The 24,024-nt window shown below is 41.4% G+C and overlaps 1 protein-coding gene across 2 annotated transcripts; it reads left to right on the forward strand.

The window, feature by feature from the left end:
- Positions 1–448: 448 nt before the first annotated feature.
- Positions 449–23,297, forward strand: mideasb (mitotic deacetylase associated SANT domain protein b). Of its 2 annotated transcripts, none has more exons than XM_043262988.1 (13): positions 449–596; positions 5,878–7,729; positions 9,412–9,720; positions 10,543–10,897; positions 11,957–12,023; positions 14,216–14,358; positions 14,526–14,629; positions 16,350–16,425; positions 16,889–16,977; positions 18,462–18,608; positions 18,700–18,822; positions 19,256–19,446; positions 23,014–23,297. In XM_043262988.1, the coding sequence occupies exons 2-13, from the start codon at positions 6,236–6,238 to the stop codon at positions 23,237–23,239; spliced, it is 3,324 nt and encodes a 1,107-aa protein (XP_043118923.1). In that variant the 5' UTR covers positions 449–596; positions 5,878–6,235; the 3' UTR covers positions 23,240–23,297. The 2 variants fall into 2 exon arrangements, with proteins under 2 accessions (XP_043118923.1, XP_043118921.1); XM_043262986.1 differs by lacking the exon at positions 449–596 and adding an exon at positions 3,091–3,414.
- The last annotated feature ends 727 nt before the right edge of the window (positions 23,298–24,024 follow it).

Below are 24,024 nucleotides of genomic sequence, written 5' to 3' on the forward strand. Positions count from 1 at the left end.
TCACTGCCATCCCATGTATGTTCTACATTAGTTCTAAAGTAATTTTTAAATGTTCAATATATCTCGAATTTACTTAAAATAACTCTAATATTCATTTCAATCTGTTGATTGAAGCGTTTTTGCATGTGTTAAAATGGTGTGAGTCGAAGTTGTTGAGTCGAGATCGAGAACCTCTAGGACTGATTCAAATGAATCGTCCAGAAGGTTCTGAGAAAGGTTCGATTGATTTAGAAAAGATTCACAAGAATGATTCGGACACAGAGTGTGTGTTTACTTTGGGCACTACTAAAAATCTTTACCATGTGATTTCATATGGAATCGTTTGAATGTCATTTGAGAGCAATCGCTTTTCAGCACACGTGACACCAGGATAAGGGGTTGTATATATATTTATAAGATAAATGTATATAAAGGTGTGCATTAAAGGCGCAAGAGAAAAATTACATCACTGTGCAATTTGCAGCGGGTGGCGCTCTTGTTACCAACGAGGAAGTGACGCTACAGGCAAAGGCTTAAAGTTTTTTCCCCTTTTTTTTTCTTGAAAGCAACGCGAAAAAGATCTGGATCGCTGGAGCTGCGTCGCAGATGTTTTAGAGGTAATGTAACGCGCAATAACTCCTTTCCAGTTAGACCCAGCCTGAATGCGTTTCCCCCCTCGCGACGAGTTTCTGCAGGACGTCGAAAGCAGACCTTGTTCTTCTGGAGCACGAATTCGTTTGGGTGGTTCCGTACTTGTATGACAGAAACGGATCAGACGCGCTTTTCGGCGTTGCGGGTGGCGAACCGTTTCGCGTAAACGCGTTTTTGCAGGGACGCGCTGCAGCTGCACATGTGAGCGACGGAAAGCGCTTGTCAGGGGGACAGTTGCATTGCAACAAATGTCGATTTCTCGTTACCAAAACGCAAGCGTTCCCTTTAAATCAGCGGCGCTTGTGTCGGTCCTGTACCTGCGTTGTGATGGATCATGTTACTGTTGTGCAACATTCGGTGGTGTTGCAACAACTGTGTCATATAAACTTGTGTCAGCCTACCCCCCTTAAGCCAGGGAGTGCATGGGAGGGGGGTTTACATCTCGAAATCGGTCGTGTACTTCCAGTTTGATTTCTGGCTGGGAATCGCGCGTGCATTGCAACTATTAAATAAGCGCGCATTTACGCGCCCTCCCGCACGTAACGATTGAGAGCGCAAGAAGGCTGCCTGCAGCGCGCATCTATTTACAGTAATGTCTGAGAATCGTATTTTACACGCCCGAATAGCATTCGAGGTATCGGATTGTTTATCGAGGCTGGTGCAACTCAGCGCATGCCATACCCTGTGAATGGCCGGCCGCGTGTCTGGCGGCTTTGCGCTTTATTTTAAGCCACGGCGGAGGGAGAGGACGGGAACACTGACACGGCGAGGCCTACGGGTGTCTCCTTACTCACGGCAGCACATGCTCGATCATGTCCGTGCCGCTGAGCCTCCGCGCGCGCGCACAAACGCTCCCGGTTCCAGGCGTGATCGGCGTTACGCAGAGTCCAGAAGTTTCCCAAATGCTGTTAAAAAGGAGTCTGTATCGCAGCGGTTGCCTTGACGCCGCGCACTCTATCACAGTTATGTTCACAGTGTTCCCTTGTTGATAGCAGTCGTATCAGCGAGAATGGAGACTTTATAGTTACATTCAGTAGGGCCCCTGAGAGCAATGATGCACCTCGGAGACAGCTATTTACATCTGGGTTTTTTTTTTTTTTTTTTGGATATCCAATACACTTCTATTTGTCATCTTTAAGAATGAATGGGACCAGGGAGGGTTTTTTTCTCGAGGAAAGTTAAGATTGTGAAATAATATTCTCTTATTTGTCTGTTGCGTGTCGAAGTAGTTTACATGCAGTTTCAAGAGTGATGTTACATTTAAAGTGGACTTTTTAAGTGTTATGCATGTAATTGTTTCCAGTGTTTCGATTAAAACTTTAATTATAAAGAAACAAACCAAGCTTCTACACATTTCCGTGGCTTTTTTTTTTTTTTTTTTTTTTTTTAGAAGTGGAAGTTGCCATAGTTGGGTAAACGCTTATAGTGGTAAACGGAAACTAGAACTAATTAGAAATGTTTTTTTCTTTCGCATTTGTTTCAAACATGATGGCATTTCTGCGACTTTTTTTAAAAATCTGCTCCGCTCAGATCACTGGAGCAGCATCTCATCATTGTGCAACCTAGAGACCTTTGTTCATTGTAATGCAACTTTATGAGATGGCGATGAACTAAGACGAGTGACAGCCGTTTAGTAATATTTATCTGGAGCACTCTTTGCACCACAGCAGTGGACGGCAACAATACGTAATTGAGAGAGATAACTAGTTTTCTGTAATTTAATGCCAAAATATAATGCATTACGGCTGAAAAATCATCATCATCATCATAACAGATCATCTAAAACAATGTGTTAGCAGGCTTGTGTTAGTCACTCTTACAATTGTGGGAAATGTAGGCCTAGACGGTACATTGTGCAAAATAGGACAATCTTTGTATCCAGTGGGAGTGCGCCGAATAGTGTTACAAACCCCTCCCCTGCTCAGACATGTTATTTCTAGTTCTTAAACTTGTAGATAAAAAAAAGCTTGTTGCATGTCAAATTAAACCGCTGATTCAGATGATAATGATAACGAATGAAAATACAGACATCCTATATCCTGTGTATTTTACAGTATCTATGCTGCCCTATCAGGAGGGTGGTGGTTATAGTCACTTCACCTCTGTAGCTGATTTCTTATAACTGTTCTTATACAAGGCTCCTGGTCCCCATTTTATACGACCACGCAGATCTGGCCCTTTTTATGATTTAACCTCATAAAGACTAACTGGTTTTCTGCTAGTTTGAACCACGTGCTTCGTTTTTTGCTCACTGACCACAAATATTGTAACTCATTCACTCGATCCAAGTATGGATGGGGATGTTTGGTACAAGCCACGCTTTAAAGCGCGTTTCCCAGTGACGGAATTTCCCGCATGGCCTGTGCATTTGCTGTAATTCAGCGCCCCGCATGGAAGGGGAAAGGCCTTATATGGTAGCGGAAGTGGGTGTGGCCAACGGGACAGTAGGGGATCACAAGACTTCAGCTGAAAGAGAATGTGTTGTTCCATACTTCACGTACGAGTGGACCGCGCTGTTTTGGGGCGTCTTGTGCGCGCAATAATAACGAAATCGCGTGCAACTGTTTTTGAAAAGCGCCACGCCATTTTGTCAAAGAAGCCCTCCATTTCCATTTCCATTTCTCGGCGGTTTCGTTTGCAGGAGGATCTACCTCTTGACTTGAATGTTACTGGAGTGAGGTCAGCATTGCATGACTCAATCGTGGATAAGCATGCAGTCATTTCTCTACTGTTGCATTGGACCTTGCAGTTGTTCTTAGGGCGACGCAGAGAATAACAAGCACGGTAAGGATGCTTTTTAAACGCCTGATGTTAAATGTTTTGCGGGACAGCGAACAGTATTAAGTCACGGCAGAATATTAGTCGATTTCGAGCGCGCGCGCTACGTGTGGTTATTACTCCATTGTAACACCGAAAGCATGAACTAACTTGCGCACAATTTACATTCACTAGAGTTGACAACTAGGAAGAGACGGGAGGGGGGGCTTGTCATTTGCCACTTTTATTATTTTGCTGCTCGAGCATGCTTCATAGGGTGTATTGTTGTCTCACTTTGTTGCAGTGTGACACGGAATTAGTGACTGGATAATCCCTTTTCTGCAACAAAGGACTTCTGGTAAATAGCGCTGAGCTGGCTTCACTAGGAAGGGGGGTCCAGGGAGGGCACCCAGTATGCAAACACTCTGTCTGTGTCTCAAAATACATTGAGCTGTTTACCCAGACAGCTTTTCGAGGGGCTCGTACGCGCTTTTCGAACGCAACGCGACCGCGCCGCGTCGCGTAAACAAACCAGCGCGTTGAGTTAAAGGGATAAGCGTTAGCAGTACACGCACGAAACGAGAGCTCTGCCGTTATTTATTCACGCACAGGTTGTTCCAAACCCCCACGACTCGCTTTTTACGGCGCACAGAACGATATGTTAGACGACGTCGGGCGCTGCTTTTTTTTCCCCCCACAGAATGAAAGTGAGTGGCTCTCGTTCTGCACAACATCTCATTTTCCGCGGAACATTTAGTCACACTGGTTTGGAACAACGTGAGGGGGAGCGAAGAACGCATTTTAGTTCCTGCGTAAACCATAACTTTAAAAGTGGACAAACTCTCCTAAACTATACACCCCGTTCTGAGTCTTCGCCCCTTAAAATGCTGTCTAGCGAGGGAGCTGACTAGGTCTTGAGCCACAAGCACTTTCTCTCTCTCTCTCTCTCTCTGAGGGGAATTCTCGCTCATGCCTCAGCGCTCGAGTCTCTTCTGCATTCGTTTGCGGTTTAAATTAAGACCTAGGCACGATTAGGTAACCGTACTTGACGCTACGAGCTTATTAAACGCGTTCTCTTGTTAAAACCGTGGCTTGTGTAACCGCGCGTCGCTGCGTCTTGTGCAGTTTCGCCAGTGTAATAACAATTACGCGCGTTCACTGTTTATCAGCAGAACGCCGTGCGCTGGTTTGCTCGAATAAAAAAATGCAATGCGCTGAAACGTGTTAGGTTCATTTAACCTGCGATGTGGCCCTCGCACTTTAAGTGGACGCTGGTTTGGTTGATGCAATTGTTGTTTACATCCCCGCGCAGTTAGGGGTGTTTCACATTGCGTTGCGACAACCCTGAATATACTGCAGCTTTAAATGCCTGCTTTGAGTACGCAGCATTTATACACTTGGCGTAATGTTATTTAATTGAATGAATGTTAATTTTGAATGCTCAGTTATTTAGTTGCTTTTTTTTTCGAAATTAAGTTGGTTAATATAGGCCTACATTTCTGTTTAATCATGCAAAAAAATTAAATTGCATTTATCATTTGAATTCTTTTTTTAGTTTTAATCAAAATAAGTGGTGTAAAACGTATTTAAAATGCAATTAAGCTGCAAATATATATGCTATAAGTAATATGCAAGTGATAAGGACATGCATATGAAGGGTTTAGGTGTCAGTGCAAGTGTGTAATAAGCATAGAGAACATTGTAATACAGCAAAAAGCCACATAAGACAGGTGTAAGTAAAACCAGAAACACTAATGTATGCTCAGCAATTAAAGGACAGTAAACCAATCTTATTTAACTTGGATCACAAAAGATATGTTAAATGATCAGGTAGAGTGCTTTAAAAGATTTATCTCCTTGAATAAATATAAAAAATATATATATTGTTTAATATATGCAAACATGTGAGAGCCACATATGCACATGCTCTACATTATTTATGAGGAGGGTATAGCAGATTATTGATAGACTTATTGATTTTAATGTTAATATTCTGGTGCTGATGTCAACTATGGGGGGAATTACCTTCTAACAATCTCATTGTGAAACTAGGCTAGTACATTTTCACACTCTGTGGGATTGTGTGTGCAACTGTACATCTATCTTCATCTTACTCACTTTCACTGTGGTCCTCTCTGCTATCAATCTAGAAACAATTATTTGTGGTAGCGTGCACATTTCCCCCTACTCTCATATAACGTTCTCGCATACGTGTCATCTTGGTTTGTTGGTTGCCAAGATTAGTCTGTTACTTTCTGTGCATACTGAACAAATTACCTGCAGTTTGTTCAACAGTGTTTCATCATCTCCACTAAACTGCTAATGTCACGGCTCCACCAAGCCTTAACAATCCACCTTTCCCTTTCAAATTCTTTTCTCTAGGGTTCTATTCATGAAATTGCTGAAACGGCTATTTCAATGAACCCCCACTAAGCCCGAAGCACTGACTCTGAAGGCTAACCGTAATATTTGTCACCACTTTCTTCTTAGGTTGTCTTCAATGAATGAGCAACAAGCTAACCTAAAGACTTCTCAACCCAGCTTGACATCCCAAGAGCGGAGAAGTTGTCAGTGAGCGGAAAAAAGCAAATGGACATGTTTGAGCTACATCGTACTGAAACGGCTATTTCTGAACAGGAGATGTTGCACTTTTTTCTTTTAAAACTTACCTGCATTCCTACCATGCTGAGTAGGTTTGGATGACCATTAACTGTCATTAAACCAATCAAGGGTTCTTTGTCCATACTCTAAGACTCTTTATTGAACCAGAGACGGCTTTGTGTGGTTTGGGAAATTGAACTCTTATCTCCTTAACCTCCCACTCCACCATTCCCCAGAATCTATATTCATGAAAGTCATGAGTTTGCAACCTCAGCAGAAACCAAACGCAAAAAGAACGGGCAAGCGCATCACTTTCTTTAACGATCAGGGTGTGGCGATGAAAGAGGCCTCTCAGCATACAGAGCCGTACTATGGCATTGGGGTCCCTCCCTCAGGGCCAGGCCATAATGACAGCGGAGGTGTGGAAAGCTTGAATGCAGAAGCACCACATACCTACCTCAATTCTGTCATTTTCAGCCCAGAGAAGAGCGATCAAAGCCGTGGGCACTACCAACAGATGATGTCCATGAAGTGGCCGCGCCAAGACCCACCTTTGCAGCCTCAACAGCGAACAAACAATTGGCCACAGGGTATGACCCCTTGGTCCCAGAACTTTGGCCCTTACCTAGGGGCTCAGGCAGCTTTTGCAAAGCAGATGCATGAGGGCATGTCAGTACAACAACAGCAACAGCAGCAGCAGCAACCTGAGTCATCGACTATTAGGACAACTGAAAAACAAGTGGCTAACATAAGTGGAGAGACCTTTAGGGATACGACCAAACCTGGCCGGGGCATGGACTGGGAACAGCAGCAGGCCTTTCAGCAATCACAAAAGCCTGGAATGCTAAATCCGCAGCAGCACGGACAGTCCAATCCTGGGAATTCCGTGCTGCAACCCTTTCAGTTAGCTTTCGGACAGCCCAAGCAGAACTTGGTAGCGGGATACTATCAGGTAGTTCAGGGCAATCGGACCTTGCCGAATTTGAATTACAGTACACAGACGAATTCCCAACTACAACAGCACCTACAGCAACAAGAGCAGCAGCAAAAGCTGCAGCAGCAGTTAATATTTCAGCAGCGGCAACAACAGCATTTGCGACAACAGATGCGACAACAGCAGCAGGTACTTCAGCATCAGAAACAGCCACAACAGATATCACAATCACAGTTACAGCAACAAGCACAGCAGTTAAAACATACTCCGCAGCAGCAGCCGCCACAACAACATATGCAACAGATTCAACCACAACAAGACTTGGTGCAGCAGCAAACCAAATCTGAGCAGCCTCTTCACAACCAGCATGTATTGGAAAACTACTCCGAGGGCCAGCAGCCACATGCTTCTTCACTTGATCAGCATCCGCCCTCATTACCAGGACAGTCCCAAGAGACAACTGATCCCCCATCAACACAGACTCAAGACTCCGTTTCTCAGCCTCCCTCAACTGTCCCCCAGCAATCCATCGAGAACCAACAACCTGGGCCCCGGAGATCACGTCGGCTTTCAAAAGAGGGTGGAGGCCCTGCCTCGGATAACCCATTTGTCATGCAGACTGATCTCCACACCCAGGGTTCTCAGAATGGTGCTTCTGAGAGCAGTGCGGCACAAGACATCCGGGCCGCCCCAACAGGTGTAATCCAGAGCACACGACGTAAGAGAAGGGTGTCGCAAGAGGTCAACCTGGAAACCTTGGCTCAGAAGGCTTCGGAAAGGGAATCTCTACCCTCACGTAGTGTCAAGGTAAGACTGAATTAAAATAAATTTTGATGAAAGGTTGAACTGTGACTTCAGGATGACATATTACCCTTAGGGAAGTTGACGTCATTATCTGCTTAACGCTGTGCAGTGAGGATGCACTACTTGTTTCAAATGCATACAGGTTCTGCAGGTTTCTCAGTTGATAGGGATGTGTAGAGTTAGTACAGGCACTGGTTGTTGCCATTAGGTCACATGATCTCTCGAACCAAACAAAGGCTTTTCCATACCACAATTACCTGACAGACACCTCATACACATACCTGCATGTGCAGCCCCTGGATGCCTAAACACTGATGTACATAAAGAGCTGCTTTTTCTTTTGTCGAAGGCCAAAAGCAGAGCTCTTTGCATAACTAATTTTGATTTTGCAGTGTCACAGAGTCACTTCTTTTTTTAGAATGGAAGATTAAGAGATTTCATCCTCTCGCAGTAGATGCTGCTTATGTGGACTAGTGTTAATTGCTTGGTTTGTTCATTCCTTTATTGCGCGCAGAGAATTAGCGCAATTAGCAGTCAAATTTAACAAGAGGATCTAAGTGTTTCTGGGCCGCGCTATTTAGTTCACTCTGCTTTTCCTTGTTACATAAACTTCCTTTGAAAAGGACAGCAGCACTCGCCTTAGACATCCAACGGATGATAACAAAAAAGGGGGTGTGTACATATACTGTTGATCTGTGGGTCAGATAATGAGAATACAGAAAGAACAGTCCAGTAAAAAGCAAATCTCAAGTTAGCTGATTCTAGCTTCTCGAAAGAAGTAGGTACATAAGTCAATGAGGGTTGTTTTTTTTTGGTCTCTGGTGTCATTTTATGCCTCCAAACCTCCCCTACTCTAAATGTAGGCTGAAAAACAGCTCTTGCTCAAGGGTGAGTTAGCTGCAAGGGCCTCATGCACTAAGCTGAATACCTTAATGGTGCCAGCAAGGCCGGAGTTCAGATAAGACAGTCCACATCCTAAGGGATTTCTAGATTTTCATGCAACTTCCAGTTAGACACATGGTAGTTGTGACGCATATTGCATTGCATTTTTCCATAACAGTGAAGTTACAGTACTCATTAGGATTGGCATAGATTTAGCAATGAGGAGAAACAGGAATTGCTCTCACAATAAGGGAAACATGGGTTTAGTGCTCCTCCTAAAAGGCTTTTTTTTCTGACTCAGACATTGTGTTTTTTTTTTTTTTTTTTTTCTTTTAAGAGGTTTTGAAATTTACAGGCATTGTGAAATTGCTAAGAGTGCCACTTTTTGTGTAGTTACGTTTTTAAGTTTTTTGGAGAAGTATGAATGCAGTTGAGTAAACCTAATATTCTCTAATCATTAACATACCCAGAAGAGAGTCTGGTTATATTGGAGGTATTGTCCTGTGCTGACATGCCTTTTATGTTATTCACTTGTGACAAATACCTTTACATCCTCATGCGGTCTGCTGCTGGTCTGTAGGGCAAAATGTTTCTTCCTAGAGAGAAATGAGGTCGCAGTTGATTCATTAAGATGTTTTTGAAAATAGTCTTGAGCTAACCTCATTTCTTGTACTAATATATCTTTTATCAGCTCTTAAGCAGTGTAGACATAATTGATATGCATGAAAGAAACGAGACAGAGCTGAGATTTGGGACTTTTGCTGAACTATTCATTTGACTGTGCTAATCATGTGTGTTGTCAGCAAGAGTCACACAGGCCGTGGAGCCCCCCTGTTGCCCCAACGGGTCCAGGTCGAGGGGCAGCTGAGGTGGATCAGGTGAGTGCCAAGCGGCCCAGAGATGACAGCCTCATGCCCTTGGTCATTCCAGTCTCTGTGCCAGTGAAGCAGACTGACTCCTTGTCCCCGGATCACGAGCAAGCCTCTCTCTCAGCTAGTTGGCCTTCACGGCCTTTTAGCACCCATGACATGAGCTGCTCCGATTACAAGACTTCTGTAATTGTCACTCGACGACGTTCACTGAGGAACTCGCTGTCTGAGAGCACGGGCCAGGTGAGTTCACAAACTGGACAATCTTATCTAAACATTAATGAACTGGCTTTTATCATTTTTGCAAATATCATCTTCAGCTGCTCTGATTGTAACTTCAAGAGCATTTTACAGTTTATATTGACTACCGTCATATTACGTAACAGAAATTCAAAGCAACCCGTCAAAATAAAAGTTGGTTTAACGTGAAGAAACTGGCAGAAATACATTACTATTGTGCAGCCTTAAGACTCTATCTAACAACAATACCACTACTAATAATAATTAATAATAAAACACAATTTTAAAGAAATAATCTATTTTTTTTATTTTAACAGTAAACCTCTGTTGTGCAGCACTTTGTTTGCCAAAAAATAAGTGTTTAATTTATTTGATTAGGATAAATTAAATGTAACATTTTATGCCTTCATTTGATTACCAGAAACATTTTATAGTTGTTCTTAGACTAACAAGACAGTTTGGACTTCTGAAACTTGTAGAATGTTTTAACAGTACAGTGATTTATATTTTGGTTTCTCAGTTGATGAACCCTTTACATATGCCTTTGTATATTCCCATGATCTCTCGCTCTCTCTTTCTCTTTGCCTACTTATCTATTTCACCCCCTCCCTTAAAACCTAGATTAAAATTCCTCAATAATCCTCAAATTTCTGCCAACCCCCCGTCCATTTACTGTACCCTAATCCAGCCTTCCCCCACCCCATTTCACTACCACAATTATGAGATCTGACAAGACTTGCCAAGATCATCCAGATAGCATATGGTCTATGTATTTTAGAGGGTTTCTGCACTACCCTGTTTGCTAACATCTAATCTTTTCTACAGAATGGTGGAGCAGAAAGTGGAAGTGAAGCTGACGGCAAATCGGCCAAAGCCAAACGACGTCCTCGTCCAGAACCGCTCTTTATACCCCCACCCAAGCTTGGAACTTTCATTGCTCCACCGGTGTACTCTACAATAACACCTTACCAGAGCCACTTACGTTCTCCAGTCCGATTGGTCGACAACCCCCTCAACATGCCTCCTTACACACCCCCGCCCATCCTCAGCCCGGTTCGAGAGGGTTCGGGTCTTTACTTTTCCACCTTCCTGTCGGCCGCTGCTGCAGCAACAGCAAGTAATCAGGGGCTGCCCCCACCCGCCACTCCAAAATCTGCCACCCGTAGCCTCCTGCGCTCAAGTGAGTTTCTTTTACTGTTTCTACAAAGTGCATTAATAGAATTAGTTGAATACAACCTTAAACAGAGATCACATAGTCAGTGTTTAGAACTGAATGACTTAAACTTAAAGAATGACCATTTTCCAACTCCCCTAGAGTTAAATAGTTGAGTTTTTAGCATTTTTTGAATTCATTCAGCTGATCTCTGGGCCCAATGGTAACACTTTTAGCTTAGCTTAGTATAGATCATTAAATTGGATTGGACCATTAGCATCTTGCAAAAAAAATACAGAAGAGTTTAGATAATTTTCCTATTTAAAACTTGACTCTTCTGTAGTTACGTTTGATTTTCTAGGCCAATATGGCTAGGAACTACATTCCTACATTTCAGCTTTATAATCATGGGTGCCATCGGTGCTGTCGGTACCATGGTACGGAAGCAAATTACGCCTTTGGTCATTTTTAAACAAGATGCTAATGAACTAATCAGATTCAGCGATCTATGCTAAGTTACAGCTAAAAGTGCTACCGCCAGAACCAGAGATCAGCTGAATGGATTTGAAAACAGTTTTCCAAAACGTCTTAGCTACCTGTCCTAACTTTATTACAATTTTATAAGGAACTCCATGTGCATCACACAAATAGTACCTCTACATCTAACTTGATGAACAGTTGATTCCAATGAAGTTTGATTTTAGCATAAGTTGCTAAGCTAACAACTTGTGCTAATAACTCAGTACTGGATACTTTAGAGAGTGTCTGAAAATCTGTCCACTGTCATTTGTTCGTTTGTCTCCTAACCTCCTCTAATGAATGCTAGGCATACCTGTTTAGCAAAGGAGACATGCTATGCTGCCTTAGAATAAGCTGCCTACCGTATGTAACTGCTTAAAGTGCTGTAAGTAGGCGCCTCATTTAGAGTTTAGAACAAACTTGTTATACCTAATATATATGTCCTGACAAGCCAGGATATATGTAATTAGACATAATTGATGTGCATATCATGAATAGGAGGACATATAATAAGAAACAGTGTTTACTTTGCGCCTAAGTACAGTCTTTTTGTTTGTATATGTCCAGACAGCAGTGATATAACCCCTCCAGTTCTCTCTGCTATGAGTGAGGCTACACCTGTCAGCATTGAGCCGTAAGTACATACGCTATTCAAATAACACCCCCCACGTATTACGCTTCACAAGTTTCTTTAATTAGCTTACGCTTCTGGCCAAATGATAACTTCTTCACTTGGTTAACCTTGCTGTGCTACTTGCTTACTAGATTTCATTCAGCTGGCTAAACGTCAGTCATATAGAATAGCTGATTGTTTCCTCACATTTATTAGACAATACTCAATGGAGTATCCCAGAAATAGCTTCATTTGTTGTACAGAGCTGCAGCTTTACACGGCATAAACGTTGACCGTATGAAAGCACAATGTGTGCCTGCTGTTAAAGACGCTGCTGCTTCGTTTACACGCTGCTAATGTAAGTGGCGTAAACAGGTTTTGCAGTGCTGTTATGTTGCTGTTTCTTGATGTAAGTCGCAAACTGTAGAGCAGGAGTGCCTAACCTTGCTCCTGGCGATCGACTGTCCTTCAAAGTTTAGTTCCAGTTTTAATCAAACACACCTGAAGCGACTAATTGAGGTCTTCAGGATCGCTTGAAAATTAAAAGCGGGTGTATTTGATTAGAGTCGGAGCTGAACTTTGCAGTACTGTCAATCTCCAGTAGCAGGGTTGGGCACCTCTGCTGTAGAGAGATGCAAAATTCATGGTTTAACTTGTATGTTAACAGTGGAGCTGGTTTGGGAGCTGTTATGTCATGCACAAATGGATCTGGTAGTGTGTTTAAGGAAAATGACATCTCAGTGGGTTTCTTGGATCATACATGCAACTATCTTTTCAAGAACAGAGTAGGTGGGGGATGGTGGCTGAACAGAGTGAATTATGGGATATCTTCTCTGACTGGTACCAGCTGGTTTATCTAATGGTCAGAATAGTGTTTGGTTGAATTCTTTCTTTCTTACATACACAGTGAATGGCTGCATATCCCTTCATTTTGGAGTTGGCCAATGCACCACGAAAGCACATCCTGGAACAAAATAATAAAACACAATCTGTCTTGCCTTATCCCCAGACCTTGGCAGTGAGATACTGGAACATTTGGCTTTCAGAAACATGGGGTGTTAATTTTATGCAAATACCCATGGTCAAAATCTACTCTTGTGAATGCCGAAGTTCTCAAAAAAAGGAGCTGACAACAAGATGAGCAATAAATTAATTGAAACGACAGTCTGGAACAACTTTAATAGTTCTTAAATGGTTGTGACACCTTTTAGAAACAAACTACCTGCGCTTTTGACCTGAAGTAGAATGCGATTGTTTCACAGGAAGTTCTCATTACATAGGCATGTTTCATATTTCAGTAGCAGCCTCATTGTGCCGCATGTTTAGCTTACAATACACTTTGACACCACAAATATTCCCCTTTAGTAGTTCTTGTGACCTGTCCACAATGGATTTTGGAGGTGTTTCTCAAATTATGCTCATTAGGTTTTGGAGAAACTTAATATTAGTCTTTTTTCATTGTCAGTCATTTATTACTCAGCCTCATGTTATTCCAAACCCGTGAGACCTTTGTTCATCTTCAGAACACGCATTAAGATCCAAGAGATTTCTGACAATTCATGGATGGTAATGTTTCTATTACGTTCAAGGACCAGAAATGTAGTAAGGACAATGTTAAAATAGTCCATGTGACATCGGCGGTTCAACTTTTTGTGTAAAAAAACAAAAATAACTTCATTCAACACTTTATTTTCTTCTGTGTCAGCATGCATTCACATGAGAGTAAAATTTCTAAATGTATTCTTATAGCTCTATAAAATTATGGTTGAACCATTGATGCATGGGCTATTTTAATGATGTCCTTACTATCTTTCTTGACCTTAACCATGGTAGTTGCATTGCTGTCAGAAACTCCCAGATTTCATCAAAAAGATCTTTTGTGAACATTTTGAAGAACGCTGGTAATGAAATGGGACCCTTTGACTTCCATAGTATTTATATCCCTACAGAAGCAAAGGGGACCAACAACTGTTTGTTTACTAGCATGTCATCATCATCTTCTGTGTTCAGCATAACCTATTTCTTTGTTTAAAAGTATCAACATACAAGTATGTAAAAATATAAAAAGACAATGTAATAGATATACATATAATACTATATAAAATTTTTTCTAGTGGTCTGATGATTTTGAGCTGCACCGTTTAAAAAAAGAAATTGTATTCATTTAATTTGGATTGCTACAGCAGACTGTTTATGTTCACTCTCTCTTGCAGTCGGATAAACATTGGATTGCGGTATCAGGCGGAGGTCCCAGAGCTGAGAGAGCGCTCAGCGGCGCAGCACGACCTACACAAGGCTGAACTGGTGTGGGCGCCGCTGCCTGACCTGGAGGCCAACACTGAAAAACAGCAAAGAGGTTTAAAACTTACACAATACCGCATTAGCTTCTCTTTTTTTATTCATTAAATTGAATGAAACGAAGGTGGAGGAATAGGTTCTGCAGTTTTACCAAGTTTAAACTGAATCTGCACGACCGTATGTTTAAGTCTGTGTCTTTCCTGGACCTTCTGTGTGTCCCTGCAGTGAATGACCTCATGCACCTGGCGTGCTCGAGTGCGTTGCACGGAGGAGGGACCAATCAGGAACTGGCCATGCACTGCCTGTATGAATGCAAGGGTGACGTCATGGTAAGTAGCACTGACATTTTAAGTGCACTTCCTGTTGTATTGTGTACCAATCAAACCTGTTTACGCCCGACTGCTCCTTTTTCTTAAACTGCTGATCACTGAGAGCGATAGATGGTTTGTCATACGAGTAGACAATATCTGAATGAGCAGTTTATTTTTGAGTCATATAAGGATTTCTGGTGAAATCTGTGGCAGGAAATATCAGTTTAGGTATAATCTTGCTGATTTAAAATGAAATTGTGGAATTATGCGTTGAAGAGCCTGAAACAAGAGCCTGTTGGTGTGTTTGTGTTAACGCATTAGACGCATATGGAAAGTGTGTATGTAAATGACATGGTCTGCAGTTTTTCACAAACCAGCATGCATATGAAACACTTGGGGCCCTTTGAAATCCACTAGATTCCCAAACCCCCTGGTTTATTTATTTATGATAACCGATTTCGGTCCAGGTAATTGCTGACCCCTGTTTTATGAAAACACAAATGGTGCGTGTGTTTTGATATGATTCTTTTCAACATTCGCTGAGCTGAGCCAGCAGCTGCAACAACACAGCAGCCAGCCGCTTACTGCTGAGCTGTCGCTCCGCCGCCATGGCAACCACCTGTCAATCACAGGCTCATGTCCAGAACGACACACTGAAGATGACTAAATCATGTGCCTTGTGCTTTGAGCCAAGTACACTGCAAAATAAGAAGCTATTTGTTGTTTTGTGGTCTGTATTACATGCGAAGCTCTTCTGCAGAACCTGAAAGTCAGCTCGACTCTTTGTGAAGCGTCTGTGAGGTTTGTGGTGTTTACTGAATGTCAGTGATAAGAGAGATGCCCTGACATTGGTTTCATGTTGTTGCTTTTAATAGTTTTATCTTGTTGCATCTTACGTTTTGTAATTGCAAATTGTTTGTTGCTTTGTTTCTCATGCAAATGAGTAATTTTTGTTAACCACTAGCTAACATGGTTTTGATTGTAGATATTTTATCACATTAACAGGTATGTCAGACGGGATCAGCGGCAAACTTAAATCCCATACAGATTGGCCCTATGATGGCCTGTCATGCTATGTGTTGCGAATTATAACCGTTTTTTTTCCCAGAAATAACTTTTAGAGTGAGAAGAGTTTGTAAGAGCTTGATTATAAGTATATGCAGGGTGTGATTTGTAGGGGGGGTGGTCTGTGATTCTGATCCGATTCGAATCACTTTGCGACGAAATGGTTTAACTGACTGAGTTTCAAAAAGCACCGTTAAGGGTGCTTTTTGAGGGTCCAGACACTTTTTGGGGCTTCAGTATGAAATTGCACATGCTGCAACATGTTGAACTTTGGTTGAAAAAGTTGAAAAAGGGCCATATTTAAGAAAAAAAAACTCGCGTTCAAACTCGATGACCCAGAAAAGACTACGCTGTCCTCGATTTATCGTACCCTGAGAGAGTGTAAGGTGGAGAGAACAAGAGGGATTATCCAGTGACTTGCACAGCTGGGTTAAACGCCTTCAGCCAAAGCCTTTTACACATGTTGTAAAGGATATAGCGACGGTCTTGCAGAATTGCATCTCTCCTGTCCTCATTAATCTCTTCATATCCACTCCAGGGCACAACATGCCCTGACCTGCGTTTCTCTAACTTGTGACTTCGTCTCTTCAGCCACAACGCATCACACACACCACAGCCAGTTTTGTTTCCTCAGCCGTGCTAATTTCACTTTCTTTTTCACTTTCTTTTTCAGGCAGCCCTCGGCCTTCTGTTGCTAAAAACCCCCATCTTTCCCAAAGCGCACCCTCTGGCTAGCTACCACTACTCCGGTAAGTCCCCCTCACCATCAAGCACACTGTCCTTTTTCCTTGCACCCTTTTTTTGTTTTCGCTGGCCGGGGTGATGCGAGTTAATCCGTAGGGCATGTGGTACCCCGTCACCCCCTGCACTGGCATTCCAAACCACGCTCCGTGTCTCCGTTATAAACAAAAGCAGCTGAGGAGTGGAGGGGAGGGGGTATCGACTGAGAGATTGCTGGGTGACCGAGCTGGTTGCTGGGTAGAGTACGGGAGGAGAGGAGGGGGAGTGCGTCTGTGGCATGTTGTTAAATCCTAGGAGAAGACAGCGGCATCATTGTTTGTCTGGACATGTGTGTGCTGGCTGTTTGCCCCCTCTCTGTCCTTTGTGTGCGGATGTGTTTGTGTTAGCGGGTGGGGGTGCTCTATAAGAGGACAGGCTAAACGGACAGCAGCCGCTATCTGATTCTGTGCACCGCTTGTCTGTCCCGCACAGGCTCTGACAGCTGGACGCCAGAGGAGCGACGTTTCTTCAACAGAGGCATTGCTGCCTACAAGAAGGACTTTTTCATGGTCCAGAAACTGGTACGTATAGGATTGAACAAACTCATAACGATGAGTTTCAATCCCATGAAGGCAATTCAGGGACAAGTAATATAGAAAGTCGGCCCGTTTGTCTTTCTACTAGTAGGGAACCACCTAGAACATCATAGCATCACTTGAAACGCACCCTTGTACATGCATAGCACTTAACACATCCTAGCATACGGTGACAAAGTGAGATGAACGGTGCTTTCGCGCTTAAAAAGATTGATCACCTTTTGCTAATTCGCACCTTCACCAGTAGGTGGCGCCAACAGTTATGCATAATATATCTCGTCGTATGATACGCAGATCAATATACGTACGATAATATACGTTTTTCGACTTCTCGTTTTCGACACTTAATTCGTTACTGGAGTTTAGCATTGCTCTATCCTCGTTCGCCTTTCCTCTTCTAAGCTTACGTTAGGAACTCGGCTTACGTCAAATGAAGAGAATTCATAGATTGTTACACGTTCGGCGTAAAGAACGTGAGAATAAATCTGTTCTCAGATACCACTGATAACAAGAACACATCCTTATCTCGCTCTCTTAGAATACTCTTCTTCTGTGTTAGTTTGCACTGGTTTCCTAAACAGCGCCACCACTCTCATTCTTTCAGGCAACGGCAGCAGCTCCAGGCATGTGATCTTAGCACAAATCTAATTGGACGACCCAATTTCGTTGCAGAGGGACTGGAAAAAAATTATAGAAACGATTACAAAACCACAATCCTCGCTCTTTCGTGTTGCAAATGACTGTGTGTAGGGATCTATTGTTTCGGTTTAAAAGCGTAATTGCGCCAAACTTTCGAGTTCGGAGTGAAAAGGCTTTGACAGTGAAAAACCCTGGCAGTGGCTATGCACTAAAATATGCTAGGAATGTCTTGGCAATCAAGCAGAAAATCTTAGCAACGCCTTAAAATAAATAGAACACTCTGGCAACCACATAGCAATGCACTAAAACACTATAAAATATTTTAGCAATAACCCGATTGGGTTACTTACTAATTCTTACTGAATCCTAATTGCATGACAAAAATTGAATTTAGAAAAGCAATCCATTATATGTAACATTATACTTAACACTACTATTTGATTATTTTTGATCTTGTTTATCTTATTGATTTTAACACTGGTAATCTTGTACCATATTGCTATAAAAATACGAAGAGAAAGAAAATATCTATTCGATTTGTTGTTATTAACGTGTGACGCATTTTTAGAAATTATTAGTTAATTAAATCATGAACATTTAAAATGAATAAACACAAAAATACTTGCAAAATAAATCATCCTATTATACTAGCAAAAAATAAAACACACTAGCAACCAGTGGTAAAAATTTTCAAACAAACTTAAATCGTTCAGAACACCTTAGCAACTGCATAGCATCGCCCTAGCAACCCTATCAGCCCAGCATTATGATGGCAAGTTTTGCATGGGTTGAACACCGGTAATGATGAATTGTTGATGTTTGACTTGAAGGTGAGCTCCAAGACGGTGGCTCAGTGTGTGGAGTTCTACTACACGTATAAGAAGCAGGTGAAGATCGGCAGAAACGGAACTCTTGTTTACGGAGAAGCGGAGCCACCGGAGACCAAACCCACCACAGAGGAGGAAGTGGACAATAAAGTGAGTTCCTCAGGCTTTGTGTCTACATCTTACCTGGGTGGCTGAACGGCCCGCAAACCAGAGAAGCATCAAAATGTTTCTTCTCCTCCAGAGTTCACAGAAATTCGAATCGCGGAAAGACGACGAGGAGAGCAGGAAGTGGGAAGGGTCATGTGACAGGAAACAAGAAAACAGCCCGGGCAGGGTGACACAATCGCTACAGGCCACTGAAAATGTGAGTTTGGGAAGATTTAATTTGCGAGAGGTTTTAAAAACGTATGGCGCCTGCAGAAATTTGTATCTGCAGTTCTCCAGTGAGCGTGCCCATCTCTGGCCTACTTGACATAATAAGAAAACAGGTCTGCAATAGACATTAGTCATGTGTAGTTCAGCACACTGGGGTATTTTTAGCGCCATCTAGTGGTATACCTTGAATAGCTTGAATTATTTATCGAATGCATGGTGCACTTAATATTGTGCACAAATTAGAGACCATCCTGCTTGAGTAACCTACAGTGAGTGCTGACTTGCTGATTGACACAGTAGCGGTTTGAACCAGATCTTCTTCACTACGCCAGCTCTCAGCCGTCGCAGAGGAAGTTTCCTGCGTCTAATATCTGTATGCATTTAGCTGTGGTTGCTTTAAGTAATCATCCGTTTCCTGTTAGGCTGCTGCCGTCTTGGTCTTAAGAAGTCAGGAAGACAGCACTAAAGATCCGTCCACGCTGGGGATTAATCCTCCTCCATCACAACCAACATCTAAACCCCGCTCTGACACCACAGGCCGGAAAAGCACTGGCAATACGGGAAAGGGACAAACAAACCAAGAGGGTGAATTCCCCTGCAAGAAGTGTGGCAGGTCAGTTTATTGGGATACACACACAATTTTTGCTATTTAGTAATGTTAAAGGAACACTTTTCTTTGAAATAGGCTCACTTTCCAACGCCCGCTAGAGCTAATAAGTTGAGTTTTACCGTTTTTGAATCCATTCAGCCAATCTCCAGGTCTGGCCAGAGCACTTTTATCATAGCTTAGCATGGATCATTGAATCCAGTTAGAACAGGAGCATCACGTTTAAAAATGACCAAATAGTTTAGATATTTTTCCTATTTATGCCTTGACCCTTCTGTAGTTATATTGTGTACTAAAGCCGGAGGGAAAAAGAAAAGTTGTGATTTTCTAGGCCGATATGAATAGGAGCTATACTCCCATTCCGGCATAATAATCATGGCCGCAGCAGGTGCGGTGGTTTCACACAGTGCCTGAAAACGGCTGGATCCCTCCTGCTTGCACGACCCTCTTGATTTTTTAATGTGATGCTACTGGTCTAATTGGATTCAATGATCTATGCTAAGCTATGCTAAAAGAGCTATCGCCAGACCTGGAGATCAGATGAATGGATTCCAAAACAAAAAAGTGGAGTGTCACTTCAATAGTGTAACAATATTTTGTTTATTATTTACTTTGAACTTACCATGTATTTCAGAGGCCTGCATCATAAATAAGCTAGGCTAGACTTATTTCGAAAACAAATCAATCGACGATAAGTCAAACTAACTGAAATAAACCTGGCTTATTTGATGAACATGTTTTATGAAACGGCCCTATATTTACCTTTATTTAAAATGTTTGTTTATTTTGCTTGTTTATTTATTCATTGATTAATTTATTAAAATTTACCATTTGTTTATTATAAATTATCTTATTTGACTTAAATTGCACCTTATTTTATCTTTTTCACAGTTACCTTGTATTTGTTTTGGTATTTAAATGTACATTTATTGTAAATATAATAGTGCTGCCAAGCCATTAATCACATCCAAAATAAGTATGTTTACATATGTATGTATGTATATGTATGTGTGTGTGTGTGTGTGTGTATATATATATATATATATATATATATATATATATATATATATATATATATATATATATATATATATATATATATATATATATATATATAAAATTTATTTATAATAAATTATATGAATATTAATATGCATATAAAATTTATATATATATATATATAATATACTTAATACATGTTAATATATTTTGCAAAGAAAAAATATATGCGATTAACATTGCTTGACAGCTTTAAAATTTACTTGAATTTTTATACCTTCATTTTATTTATTTACATATTTTATCACTATGCCACAATGCATGAACTGCAGTGTTGGGGAGCCATCGACTAAAAGTTGCAACACAACTAACTTAACCACATTTTCCTGTAGTGTGGCTGTAGTTCAGGTGTTTTCACAGCAGTGTAGCAGTAACAAGCTGCTTTCTCCAGCCAGTAGCATGTACTTTGACTAAATATTTTAGTTTCTGTTACATTGTACTGTGTATTTAGCTTCACAGTCAAGCAAACTGATATAATAAAACATTCCAAAGGCCTTTTTCACTTTTACGTAGCATCGGAAAGATTAATTTCAGTGATTCCTGTAAATGCACCTGTTGATTCAGCAGTGATTCAGAGGTTGATATGTTGGACATAAGTCCTTGTGCTTGTGTTAAAAGCCGCTGTTCATAATTTTGTTATATATGCTGCCGTTTCAAAAACTATCTTACTCCACACTGGTGAGTTGTGCTTATTACTAGACGACATGCACTGGCGGTGTGGTTGTTTCACGCAGCTGATATATAGCTGCTCATAAAAAAAACAAAACGGCTCTTACTAGGAATCAGTAAAACTCGTCCGCTCTGAGGTGTTACGTGCATTACGGATCAGTCTAGTAGTAAGCAGTAAAAAGGCAACATCTGATTTTGATTGGAGATTTTATCCATGGCAACAGTCGGCTTGTTAAAATCAACCGTCTCTTAGCAACCAAGTCCATGGAGATGTTGAATGCCACGTTCTCTGATCTGTACACATCGTCGGCGTCTGTGATCTGAATACACACGTATGCTCTTTCTTTTTTTTTTTCTTACTAAGAAGTACAGTGGCAGTATCTGGATAATCACCGTATTTATATATAATAGTATTAAAATGGTACTGCGGTATATGAGGATAACGTTGTATTACCATGGAGTTCATGGAGATTCATTTACCAGTGTTTTATTTGTAGTTGTGTAACTTGTAAGTTCACCAAAAATAACTTGGTTATTCTTAAACACAAGGACAAATGTATTGTATCACAACCGAAAAGGAAACACAAAAAATGGCTTAAATGACTTGTACACTGTAATATAGCTTTCCGTAAGAAACAAAACAAATTTAGGTCATTATTCACTGAAAATGTTCAATGGCCTGTGACTCTTCTTAGCAGTTTCAAGAGAAAAGTTGCATGCTTGATTCATGTACAAATTCTCTCGAGTCAGATCAGTTTAATGATTTAGTTCATTTTGGTTCACAAGTTCGACTTGCTGACATCTGCTTTCCTGATTTTTATGAACAAAACAATTATTTTTAGTCAGATATTTGCAATGAATCAGTTAAACCAGTTGAAGTGATTCACTCATGATTCCAGCTGATCCGGTTCTTGGGTGCAACTCTGTTTGATTTGTGAACTACTTTTTGAATTATTTGGATTTTTTAAACGATTCTTTGGTTTAGCTTACTGACACAGATGGAGATCTGTATATCTGATTCGTGAATGACTCATTCTTTTGAGTCAGACTTTGCAATGAATTTATTTGATTCGGTTAACAAAACCAGTCTGAATAATTTCTGACTGATCCAGTTCATCTTACTAGCAGTGTTCCCATCCACCTATTTTTGTGAGCAATTTATAATATTGCGTAAAAAAATGCTAGATGGAAATGCCAAGATGTGCATAAATTTAAATATGGTGATATAAATGTAAAAAAATCATGGTGATATTTATTGCCAGCTTTGTAATGTTTTTGTTCTCTTTGAGTTGTTGGACTTTATTCGCAAATGTTTTATGATATTCCAGTGAAATCTTTGTATTGAAACAGTGAAAAGTGTATATATAAGTATTCTTGAACGAATCTTTCTTTTGAGTTGGATCTTCAACATTGAATTGGTTGAATCAGTTGATTCAGCCAATCTGATTCTCGAGTTCAACTCACCGATTCGATCTGCATGTCTGTTTTGTGAATGAATCGTATAATAAATCATTCCGAGATTGGATCTTTTTGCAATGAATCGGTCGAAATGATTTGTTCATGAATCCAGCCAATGTGTCTGCATGTCACTTGAATCATTCAATATATGAATCTGAGATGGATCTTTGTAACGAATTGGTTGAATCGCTTGAAACGATTAGTTCATGATCTAGTTCTCGAGTTCAGCTGACTCAATCATCTGCATGTCTGACACTTGAATGAATCATTCTTTTACGATAAATGGGTTGAACCACATTAAATGATTAACTCGTGAATCTAGTTCACGAAATCAAGCTTTGAGTTCAAATCACTGACCTAAAGATCCGAACGCTGTTTTCTCTCCAGGATCTTCTATAAAGTGAAGAGCCGCAGTGCCCACATGAAGAGTCACGCCGAGGCGGAGAAAAAGGCAGCTGCGCTCCGGCAGAGGGAGGCCGAGCAGCGGGCGGCAGCCGCCTTGTTAGCCGCTCAGCAGAACGGAGCGATGGGCGATCAGAGCAGAACGAGGAGAGCCAGCAGCGACGACTCCTCGGAGGAAGAGGAGGACGCAGATGACGAAGACTGGCACTAGCTAACGATCTCTTCCGTATGGCCAAGAAAAATTAATAAAAAAACCCTATTTATTTTCATTTTACCAGCCAACTAGACCCATCCCAAAAGAACAGTTTCAGGGACTGGCTCACTCCCGTAGAGTGTGTATGTGCGTCACGTATACACGAGACGGACGAAGACAGAGACCGATGCTGTAGGAGCATTCAGGTGCTTAATGTTCAGATATAGGGCTATTGGGAGTGCAAGCCATGCCATGTCGGTGTGAATGTGTGCGTGTGTGTGTGTGTGTCTATAATATGCACTTTTGGACTCATCCTACACACACTGATCTCTCCAGCGTCCGTGCGCGGAACTCACTCGCCGTTCTCCCGTGAAACGAACCGTTACGGATTCGGTGCCGCGGACGCGGAAGGACACGGAAGCAAGTGTGCGTGTGTGTTTAGTCTTTTCCTCCTTTTTGCGAAATGAAAACGACGGTATCTTTCTCTTCCACGTGACTGCCAAACGCTTGCACAACTGTGCTTGTACGCCTGGTCTTGATCTCCAGTGCTGTAATTTTGGGCTTTCTGTTTTGAGTATCTCAAAGGTGAAGTTCATCCGAAATGGAAAATTCTGTCATTTTCTCAGCGTCGTGTCATTCCAGAATATTTATGCAATGTGATTTTTTTTTGTGTGTGTGTGTGTGCGTTGATTAAGGGCTTTCAATCTTTAAAAAGGACAAACAAACATAAGTAAAAAAGAAAAAACTTCTTGTAATAAAACCTGAACTAAATCCTGACTTTTTTTTAATTGACAAAGTAGGGC

Source organism: Puntigrus tetrazona, chromosome 17 (assembly GCF_018831695.1).
Source record: "Puntigrus tetrazona isolate hp1 chromosome 17, ASM1883169v1, whole genome shotgun sequence".
Taxonomy (NCBI): Eukaryota; Metazoa; Chordata; class Actinopteri; order Cypriniformes; family Cyprinidae; genus Puntigrus; species Puntigrus tetrazona.